The following is an 11567-nucleotide window of genomic DNA, read 5'->3' as shown; positions in this document are numbered from 1 at the left end:
GTTTTTGAATGAGTGATGGGTTAGGAATATCAGAAATACTGAAGTAAATAAAAACACGGAAGAAAAATAGTAATAAATATTTATAAGGAGAGCGATTTTTTATGTACATAATCTAAATTTCCTGTTATGTAATTTGTTTTAGTCGGTAGGTTTGATGTGTGCTCTTTCCTGCTTCTCCCCAATTTTTTTCCTCTCCTTTTTTCTCTTTTTCACTGACAAATTGTCCTGCTGATTTAAAAAGAAAATCTTGAACGAGATAGTATGACTGAAATGAAGAAGGTTGGTTTGGAAAATTACATCTGCTAGCCAAAGTGTTGGAAAGACAAGCTCAGCTCCAGCTTGTAGCTATTTTTGGACAGCATGCAGTCCTCTGTATATGGGTCAAATTCTGCCGTTGATAATGCCATTCAATTAAATTCAGTAGACGCGACTCTGGCGCGTGTAATTCCCATGGATCTCCACGGGAATCCCGTCGCAGATCGGTGCCTGCAGCCCACCTCGCTCCCACCGCTCTGCTCGCGGCGGCAGGGACCCAGCGCCGGGTGCTGCTGAACGCAGGCTGCGCGGGCGAGCAGCGAATTACTCGGTGGTGGTGTCTGAATGGCTTCGCGTTGCCAACCCGTTTCTTTTTTTATATATTTAAGTAAAGGAATGCTCTGAAAAATGGATTCGTATTAATAACCTGTAATTCTGCAGGCACACAAGGATGATACGGTCCTTCACTGCCAAAGCTACCATCTAATCTGACAGTTTCCTAAAAGATGACAAGCTCCACGAATACACGGGAGCAAAAGGAGCTGAGTGTGAGAAATTAAAAGTGCTTTTCTGTAGTACAGACTGTTCAAAATTCACTTGTTTATCCGTTCTGTGTTTAGGGTGTTATTTCCATTTTAGCAAACAAGCGCGTAAATAAAAAAATAAAATTAAGAGGAAAAATGCCACAGAAATTATGTCAGTTAGTTTGACGGCTTCTGCTTATAGTTTATAAACAGGCAGAGGGTTTTACAGAACGGACCGTGATGCATAAAAAGGCTTTCATGATCGTCTTAAATTAAAACGTATTGATACAATTTTTGTACAAATATTCCCCAGCATGATTATGAGTCCAAACCACGGCAGCATGGTTTGAGGGCATGTGAACCAGAAATTAAAACCGAGCCTGAGAGTCTGATTTAATTACCCTGCTAAGTGAAAGGCAAAAGAGAGAGAATAAACAGCGAAGCAGGAGGCTCTCTTGGTGAAATATTTTAACAACCCGTGACTTTCATACGCTGCATTTTCTGTTTGATGTCGCTTTACATTGACTGAATCTCCTTATCAAAAATTTTGAATTAACAGCTCCTGCAGCCGTCTGGGTGCTGATCAGCAGAGCTGGGGTACCCCGAGCAAGTCCCAGAGTGTGGGGGCTCTCCCCTTCTCCCCCGCGCACGGGAAGGGGTGCGCGACGCCTACAGCTGAGCATCGTGTGCTTTTCCCCCTCCACGTTTGTTTTGCACCGATAGAAGTGACGGATGGAGGACGGAAAAGAAACAGGTCTATAAGCTCTGTCAGAAGCCCTCGAGTTTGCAGTTGTACATATGTGAATTTTAATGCGTTGCTGGATTCGGGATTTATACTGAACAATTGTCCCATTAGTCTCAGTGGGTGAAATCCTGATCTCACTGGCGTGAGTGGCAAAAACACTCTCGACTTCAAGAAGCCCATTTTTTACTCCGGAGGACTAATGCAACTCACTGTGTATTTTTTATTAATTATATTGGGTATGTTTTATTTAAGCATCACTAAAAGCCTCTCTCCCTTTATTAACAGGGCTATTTATTATTTGTTAGGTTAGAGAACATCCCTTTTTCACGCTGTTAAGAGCACAGAGGTTTGAAAACGCAATGATGCAGGGGGGTCTTGGCACTAGTTCTTTGGTTTGGGGAGTGGTTAGTTACTCCTAAGTAACTGTTCAGGTAAGCACTTGTTTCTGCTACTTAATTTTCTATAGATTTATTTCGTCAGGCTCCTCCCTTTGTTTATAATGGCATCTTTTACTCTGGAAACAAAATGCCTACGAACTCAAAGTGAAAAAAACCAAACCTAGAAGCAAAGCCAGGGAAGACACACTCTACACACCTCTCGTTGTACAAGTTTCTTGTTTTATAAAACCATGTCTTGGTAAAAAAAAAAAAAAAAAACAACAAAAAAAACCAAAACCAACACAGCAGTGCTTAATTTGACATTGCTGGAGCAATGGCAAACCCACATAATATATAATGCAGAGGATTACAGCTGTCACTCATGCCATGATAAAATAACTACAAACTACAAAAGAAAGTTGAAACAGGATTGAAATATTCAACAGCATAAAATCCAAGGGCTCTGTTTGCAATGAAAATGTGCATTTTTGGTAAACATTAGTTTTTACATAAATTGAACTGTATATTGTCTTCACAGTATCGCACAGCTCTGTAGGGAGAGTCACAGGCTATTGAGAAGGGGGTGAGATGTCTGGGGTTTTTGCAGGGGTCTCCTCCCATGATGCCTCCCAGGACCCCCAGTCCCATCCCAGTAACCCAGCTGCGGCTGCTGGAGCCGGTGGTGATGGATGATATTCCTCTGCCCTCTGTAGGAGAGCTGCCTGCACTGAACGCTGCTGCCTTAGAAAGAAAGCGTGCCTGGATTAATTTTTAGAGCATTTAAAAAGCAGATGAGGAGTGGAGAAGAGTCTTGTGCGGACAAGAAGGGGGTGAGCGAGCAGGCTACGTAAATTCGTCTCCCAGCAAGGGCTCGACCCGGTACCCAGCTCGTGTTTGCGAGTTGCTGCTGGCACCTTCACAGGCAAAAAATCCCAACGCCGGTGGTGGGAAGCCCAAATCTCGACACCACCCCCGAAGCTGTTCATTGTGGGGTCTGAAGTTCAGACCTACATCTGCAACTCAGAGTTGAGATGCTGATTCGCGTCCCCGCTCCCTTGTAACAAAAGAGGTGCCAGCCTCTAGTGTCTTCCCCAATTCCAGGTCTGACCTTGGGCTTTGAGGCTGCCTCACCCCACAAAGCGGCCAGGAGAAGCTCTCGGCGGGCAAACCCCCAAAAAGCCGGTTTCTCGTTGACGCTCTCGGCAGGTCACTTCTGCGTCGCCTTGCTCCTGCTTCCAGGCTGGAGTTGGGCAAAAACACGTCTGGAGCTTTGGGGCTGGTATGGATTCACTGAGCCTGGTGTAACTCTGGTGTAAGGACCGGAGTTAACCCAAGAACTTGCCTTTCAGCTCTCACTGCTGTAAGAGGACCCTGGCTTCAACAGGGGCCACAAAGTGTTTAACGTATGGGACAAGGAAAGAATTCGGTTCTGGGCAGCTAGTGGTGCTAAAAAAAGTGCAATGTTGACTTGAAGAAACAGTTGTGATTTTTTTGCATTATATAATGCTTTTATACTACTAACTGCTACCCCAGAGCTGCTCAGCTTCAGAGCACCAGGCCAACAGCAACCCTTACGGCCCCGATGCACACAATTATAATTACCCCCCCATTAACGACGGGTGAGGGGCTGGGACAGCCGGCCCGTGCTGGGACAGCCCCCGCTCCCCAGGCCGTGTGTACCTCTATGGGTATTTCTATTTATCCCTGTCCCTCCTGGCTGGGCACCCCACGCACCTCAGCCCAGACAAAGCGGGGACGCTCACGAAGCCCCTGAGACCCGCTGGGCCGGTTCCTTCCCCCTCACCCCCCCCCCCCGGCCGCTCTCCCCGCCTGCGCCCTCGGGCACCGGCACCGGCTCCTGCTCGGGCCCGGCGGGACCCCGCGCTCCCAACGGGCGGGCGGGCGGTAGGACCCTGCGGGGCCCGGCCCGTCCCTCCGCCCCGCGCTGCCCCGTCCCGGGCCGCCGGCCCCGCCCCCAGGCTCCGCCCCGCGGCCCCGCCCCTCCTTCCCTTCCTCCCTCCCTCGACAAGATGGCGGCGCCCTTAGCGCGGCAGCTGGAGGAGCTGCTCAACCCCCGGCCCAGCTTACGCGACCCCGAGGACGACGCAGAGGAAGGTGAGGGAGGGCCGGGAGGAGGGTTTAATACCCGCGGCCGGCGGGGGCGGGCGGAGGCGGGCCGGGGCGGGCCGGGTGCCGGCGGACCGGCCGCACGTGGCGGTGATGATGATGATGATGATGATGGCGGTGGCGGGGGGCTCGGCCCCCTCAGCCCCGCTGGGCGCCTCGGTCTCCCCCAGCGGAGGTCGGGTCTCCTCGCTGTGCCCCCTCAGCTCCGGGCGGCCCCCACAGCGAGCGGCGCTCGGCCCGCCGCACCGCGCCCGGCGCTGCCCGCCTCCGGGACCGGGGTTACGTCAGGGACCGGGGTTACGTCAGGGACCGGGGTTACGTCAGAGATCGGGGTTACCTCAGAGATCGGGGTTACCTCAGGGATCGGCGTTACCTCAGGGATCGGCGTTACCTCAGGGGTCGGCGTTACCTCAGGAGCCGCGGCTGGAGTTACCTCAGCGCCGAGTCCCCTCAGGGCTGCCCCGGCGCGGGCCCCGCCGCAGGCCGGGCTGTTGCGGAGCCAGGCTGGGGAGCGGATCCGGCTGGAAATCACCAGGAAAAGAGAAATAAAAGCGCAGCGTCGGGGCAGGACCGCTTGCCTCTGCCTGTGAAGGGGAGCCGGTGCGGCTGTGGGAGCAGGGAGGAGGCCCGGCGGGCACTGGTGACACCCGTCTCCAAGCATGTCTCCTGTTTGATGCTTACCAGCGGTCCATTACCAACTTATGTTTTTAATCCCGCTCTTTTTGCCTTAGTTGTGGTTTTTTTGAGACTTTCATCCTTTGCCCCGTGACATGTAGGTGGCAGTGTCATCTCCTCAGTGCCCAGGCTGGTCCCTGTGTTTCCTTGACTTACCTTCCGCAGGGCAGAGCCTTCCCACCGGTCAGGAGACCGTGGGGCAGGACTCATCTCTGGGGCACGTCTGTCGCACAGTTCCTGCACTCATCTCTTAGAGACAGCGAGTTCACCGTCACACGCCGACAGCGGCTGGCTTTAGGAGGCACTAGGCACCAGTCATGGTAAAGGTTGTGCCAGCTGGCCTGGTTCTTCTATGCAAGTGTATGTGAGAGCAATAGTATCTTGTAAGCAACATCAAAGTAACCATTGAGGAAATTAATGTGGTCAGCAGAGGCGTTTTCCCATTTTAGTAATCATGATTTAGTTTCAGACTTCATACTTCAGTGGTGCCAAGACTCAGAATGCCAGAAGATCCGTTGAGTGCCACAGGTCATTCTGCATCTGCCCCTCTTGCCCAGTCATTCCTTGGTGCCACGCATCTTGCCATCCTCTTGTAGCTGGAGTAACTATATTTAGACCTGATCCTGTTGCTTAGGTTATGAGCAAGAGATTTTTTTTGCTTCCCCCCTGCCTCAAGTAAACACTATGTGTGAGGCATTAACATTTCCAAACACACATTAAAAGAGCACTTAGTGATGTTCAGCCAGTTGGATCACTCAATTGGTTGAACAAAGCTAACCCTGTAATTTTGCATACAGGGTGTCTTGCACATGAATGAAAATAAGGAGGGAGTATGGTATGATGTATTCTCTTTGCTGGACTGCTCCATTCCTGTGTCCTGGAGAAGATGGGTATGAAAGAGGGTAATAACCACAGTGAAATTATGTTCTCTGTTTAGCCATTCTAAAATGTTTATGTATTTATGTGGATCATATATATAGCAAGAGGCCAAAGTGCATCTGAAGTGCAGTTTTCCTCATTTAATCTGTAAGCATGAAGTGAGTGAAGGCATTCCAGCTTTACTGAGTCTTCCACCCAGAGGACTACACTTCTCATGAGACCCTTGTGAATTTGTGGAAGGGCTTGGATAGGCTTAGTTTGTCTAGCGCTCTGTGCAGGTTCTGTAAAATAAAGAAGAGGCAAGGAAGAAGGTGTCAATGTAGGCAGCGTTCATTCAAAAAAAAAAAAATTCAGCAAGATTTTTGGTGTTTGTTAATAAACATCCATCTCCACTTTGCAGGTAAGCCCTGTGGTACCAAACCTGTATATGGAGAAGACCATAGTACTGAGAGGGGGGTTGGAATTGGTCAGTTTGTCTAACATCTCCCTTCCTCCTGCAAAGGTTAACCTGGCAGGTGGGAGAACACCTCTGGCTGCAGAGAAGTCACAGGATGTTTTCTGAAAAATACCCTTGGAGCTGTCTTATCTCTTCTGCTAGATCTTAAGTGTTGCTTTACTCAGTAGTTTCTAGGCAGGACTGGTGGTGCTCTACACAAACCCCAGCTTTGAGGCTTTTTCTCTACCTTTGATTCACCAGCAACCTTTCCCGCTTTGCCGAAAAGTAGTGTACTGGCTTTCCTTCACCAAGCAGGGAAGAGCCTTGCCCCCTCTCAGAGTCTAAAACCCAGACTCTTACGTGAGGCCGTGTTGCCATCCAGCTTACCTTTGCAGTATATTTTTGTTTGTAGAGCATGAGGAGTTTTCCATGGCTCCTTCCTGCAGCTAGTTCTTCTAGTCTGAAATTCAGTTCAGTTTAGATATCCTTCCCCCACCTTTTTTTTCCCCACAGCTACAGTCGCTAAAGTGATTGACAAATTTGAGGATGAAACTGCAGATGACATTCTCCCTGTTGGTAATATACGGAAAAAAGCTTCAGCCTCTCTCTTGGAAGCTGATAAAAGGTACAGTGGAAAAGCTACGTCTCGCAAAGCTTTGCAAGAAGAACTCTGGGGAGATGCTCTGTCTGAAGAAGGATCTGGTAAGAAATCTCATTTCTTTCCCCTTTAGACTACTCACAATTTGATGTTAGCATGTTAGCTGAGCTAGTGCCATGTGAACTGAGATGACAAATTTTGGGTCCCTGTTACAGGGCAATAAATGGGTACAGTTAAGTTGGACATCGTCTTGAAGTGTCTTCCTGAAATTCAGGCCATATTTTTTGGCCTGAGGGAAGGGGAAATCTCAAAGAGGAGGTCACTTCTACAGGTAGAGGAAAGAGTATGACTAAGTGTAAGGTGAGGTTCAGTGCACTGACAGAACATTGTGTGGAGGAAAAGAAACAGCTCCCATATTTAAGCCAATATATCTCAGGGCCTGCAGGTATATACAGATTCTAATTTAAAAAATGCATATAGTGAATTCTGACCACCTTGTTTGCTTATCACGTCACTGTTTAATGGGAAAGCTAAGCCATGGATCTACTAATTATTGCTGCAGAAAATGTGAGCTGAGATCTTTTTGTGAATACAGCCTGGTGTTTCCATTATTTAGGCAAAACAAAGAGTAACATCATACACAGATAAATCGGAGTTTGGAGCTCAAATAGCCCAAACCTGTAGCGATTGATGATGCATACTGCAAAGTGGCACATTTTGCTGGTAAGTAAATTAACTTTTTGTCTCTTTAGCTGAAGAAGCATTAGATGAATGGTACAGCGGCAGTGAAGATTCAGAAGAGAATGGCAGCTTAGGCACTAAAACAAAGGAGAAACCCAGCAGTGCTGGCAGTGACCAGGAGGATGACTTCAAAGATGATGAAGAGACAGATCTGTCTGTCAAGGCCGAGGCATCGAAGTTCAGTTTCCAGAATATCACCGACTTTGAGAAATTTACAGAGGGGATGGATGATGTAGGAAGCAGTGAAGGGGAAGATGAAGATGATGCCAGCATGGAAGAAGGAGATGAGGAGGAGGAATATGGGAGTGAAAACCATGACAATATAAAGGAAACCAAAGACAGCGAAGATGATGGGGGGATGATGACATTCTCAAAAGGACAAGAGGCTGAAGAAGTAGAAAAAGGAAAAGCTGTGAAGAACCAGCTAGGTTTGTGCACGTTTGGTTTGTATTTTGACAAGACTTTCACCTTGCTGACACTATGGAAACTGGCCGCGTCAGGAGCCACTTCAGCATGTTAACATGCTGTTAGCATACTGCATGTGCATGCTACAGCAGTCCTAGTCATTTGCAAATGTTCTGCCAAATCTGCTATGCAAGCTGGTGTCACTGCTGCTACAAAAATCTCATGTTATGAAGTGTATTTATCCACTGGTTTAATTGAACCAGTACTAAATGTACTTGTAGTATTGGTGGGGATGGGGACTTCCTACACTGGTAGGGCTGTGCAGGGGTGCTGATACCGCTTCTGTTTCTTTTCAAAATGTAATACGGAATGCAATTTCTTCCTATCTGTCCTATTAAACTATCAAACCTCCATTTGCAGAATGTCCTTTTAAACAGTCAAGCAAAGGGAGCATTATTTTCCTGTGGATCACAAAATTGCAGTCAGGATCATAGGATGGGATGCTGCTTTGTCCAGAGACACTTTGCGGTACCAATTTTGTGCTGGGTCAGTGCATGCAAAGATTTGCCCTAACCAGGAGTAAGGTAGCACAAAGGAGAGGGCCTGTGCTGTTAAGTCAACAGCTCCTTCACAAGGAGCAAGTGCTTTGGCTTGCTAAATAATTGTTTTATTTCCTCTTTGTTATGAAGCACTGTGGGATCAACTATTGGAAGGGAGAATCAAGATGCAGAAGGCGCTCGTAACAGCCAACCGGCTTCCACAGCCAGACACTTACCCAATCTTCAGAAAGGAAGGTGGACAAGAATTTGACAACGCTGTCGAGAACTGTAAGAATTCTTCAGTCTTTCTACTTTGGGTAGACTCTGCTGTAGCCAGTACGTTTAGCCTGTGTGGGGAATTGTTAATGGGAAAGTGAGGGCTTTGAGTTGCATGTGTCTGTAGTATTAGCTGTCGGTTTGTATTGCCTTAATCATTAATTAGGTACTGTACAAACAGAAACCAAAACCTGTTTCCTACCCAGACAAAGAAAATGCCTCCTGTCACCCACGTCTGTGTATGCCTAGCTGATCTCTGCTGGTGGCCTGTCGTCACTTACGTAATGTTGAAAAGCCTCAGCTCAGATCCTGCTGCTATTTCTAGTTCACGTAGGGATTGAAGTTTGCTTATCAAATTTAAGTTTCATGCTGTATCATAGAAATAATTGGTTTGGTTATTGCTCTTTGGTGCAGAGTTGGGATGCTGCTTTGTCCAGAGACACCTTGCGGTACCAATTTTGTGCTGGGTCAGTGGATGCAAAGATTTGCCCTAACCAGGAGTAATGTAGCCCAAAGGAGAGGGCCTGTGCTGTTAAATCAACAGCAAATATCTTTTCGTCTTGGAGCTGCTTCATCTGTTTATTTCTTAGGATCACTATTAATGATACTGATCTGATGAGATTTGTAGGAGATTCTCCAGTATGGCAAATACAATGTGCACGCTGCAGTTGATAAGTGCAAAGTACTCAACTTCAGTGTGTTGTGGGTCTATTTAATTTTTAGAATTGGACACCTTTTTTACTGGCCTGAAGGTAAATGCGCAGGGAGATAAAATGTCTGGTATGTTATCCTCAGAAATAAATACAGATTACTGCAGGTATGAGTTGGTGTCCATTTCTCCCTGACATGTTTGTTGTTTTCTGTCAAAAACCACACAGATGACAATGTTTATACACAGATTGTTCTTTTTTCTAATCCCACTAATCAGAAATGAATAGACTTCATAGGATGTTCTTCCAGTGATTTTGAATAATAAAGATAAGCCCAGTAGCATTTTAAAGCTTGCCAGGTTGGTTATCCCTTTCCCTTCTGTTTCTTCTTTCCAAATCTTGAGATACTTTCCAGAATGTTTCAGCTCTGTAGGTGAGCACCTGAGAAGCCCCCTTATGTGAACCAGTTGGTGGGAAACACTGTAATGGTGTCTACAGCCCTTCATGCTAAACATCAGAGATGTCATCTGAACCGTCTGGTTTGCTGTGGTTGTATATCCATTCAGCCACACGATGTGCCAGTTTGTATATGCTGTAGTGATACCTGCGCATTGAGAAATTTGGGGCTGGGCTGGCACAAGTCATCTTAAAACTGGATTAGGAACTTTGACCATCATCGAACTTGACCCTGAATCTTGCCCCTACACCAAGTTTTGACTGTCATCTTACAGCTTATACTTGATCTGAACATGGTAGCTAATAAGCTTATCTGGAGTTACAGCAGGTGAGATACTTTATATTTTAAAGTTAGCTCTGCTGCTTTAAACGAAGTGATTAAGGAAAAAAAGGCGAACTCCCAATAATACTAAGCTGACCTTTCAGTGAAATACATGTTATTAATGTATTTAATGAGATGCATTACAAACTGCACCGAGCACCATGTTTCATTACAGGTCTAAAATGCAATATCATTAAAGACCTTTAACAGTAACAATGGTTGACATTTTGATATTTCCCATAAGCAAAATACATCCAAGAACGTGGAGTATAATACTGTACACAGTACAGTAGAGAGGCTCATCTTTCAGTTGTCCAGAACACTAAAGGAAAATTCACTGTTAATAACTACTCAGTGATTCCCTCCCTGCCCTCTTCTCATAGAGAAGTCTGGGTGGGAAAGTTGCAATAGTACACTCTGATGTTCCTCATAGCCTGGGTTTGTGTTCTGTATTTCATCTGTGAAGACAGCAAGAAAATAAAGCCAAAGTGACCTGGGCAAAGTTAGCAGAGGAAGCGCTCAGACTAGCAGACGGGAAGTAATGAATTTAGGAACATTCTGCTACTACTACGCTTGTTTCATGTTTTCCAGTATTCTCTAAAGGACCAAAGTTATATTCACTTTTTTTATTTCTATTCTTTTAAAATACAATCTGTAATTGTATAGTAAAGTAGGTTACAACAAATAGTCATTTTTGATGAGCTACACTATTGTCCAGTGCAGCTATCTTTCACTGCCCTGCAAAAATGCTCTTTCCGGAAGTTACAAAGTGCCAGGCATGAAATAAGGAGTAAACTTATACATGAAGATCTTATGAAAGACTAGGGATGTAGTTGGTATTATGTGGCAAAGACCCATTTCTCTCTTTGCTGTGTTGGGCCCTGGGAGAGGGATTCATGTCTAATCAACAGCTAGAGCTTTACCCCATGGGCAGTCTGAGCTGTGTTATGTCTTCATTCACAGAGCTTCTGCCTGGATAACAGGGCTGTGACCTGTCAATTCAGGAGGTGAAACTAAGTCCTTTCTGAAAATATACATGATAATGATGTATTTAACATTCTTTCATGAATTGATGCACCTTGATTTATGAGAGGGGGGGAAAATCTCATTTATTATAAATCAGCTTCCAATAAAAGTCCTAATTTTTAGCTGATCAAGTGGTTTAGTGGCTTCTATAAAAATAAACTTTTTTACTCGATTCTGAACGGTGAGGTAGTGGGCTGGGTAAACATCTCTGAACTCCTGAGTTCTCATCCCAATTGTATTACCAGCTTGTGGGTAGGATCCCATTCCCCAGACAGGAAAAATTAGAAGAACTGCGCGTGAGTAAGTTTAAAGATGAGTGGAAGACAGGACTTTGTAAATACTGAGCATTGAGTTCGTTCCCTTGTACGTGATGCGCTTCAGTCCTGGACAGGATTTGGGATAATCATGACATTGACACTGTTTTGGGCTGGATGATGATCTCCTTTCAGGGAAGCCTCAGCACTTCTTTCCAAATCCACAGAATAAATTTGGCATGCTTTCATCACCTTCATTGAATAGGAGGAAATGATTTGGTG

The 11567-nt window shown here is 46.1% G+C and overlaps 1 protein-coding gene across 2 annotated transcripts in view; it reads left to right on the top strand.

Annotated features, from left to right (window-relative positions):
• The first annotated feature begins 3900 nt into the window (after positions 1-3900).
• The window catches only part of AATF (apoptosis antagonizing transcription factor), a 56871-nt gene continuing 49204 nt past the window's right edge, over positions 3901-11567 (top strand). For both annotated transcript variants that reach the window (XM_052803901.1, XM_052803902.1), the window contains exons 1-4: positions 3901-4016; positions 6532-6720; positions 7369-7785; positions 8452-8589. In XM_052803901.1, the coding sequence (XP_052659861.1) occupies positions 3932-4016; positions 6532-6720; positions 7369-7785; positions 8452-8589 (829 nt within the window). In that variant the 5' untranslated portion in view covers positions 3901-3931. The remainder of the gene's footprint in view (positions 4017-6531; positions 6721-7368; positions 7786-8451; positions 8590-11567) is intronic.

Source organism: Harpia harpyja, chromosome 12 (assembly GCF_026419915.1).
Source record: "Harpia harpyja isolate bHarHar1 chromosome 12, bHarHar1 primary haplotype, whole genome shotgun sequence".
Lineage (NCBI taxonomy): Eukaryota > Metazoa > Chordata > Aves > Accipitriformes > Accipitridae > Harpia > Harpia harpyja.
This window is presented reverse-complemented; position numbering and strand designations above follow the sequence as displayed.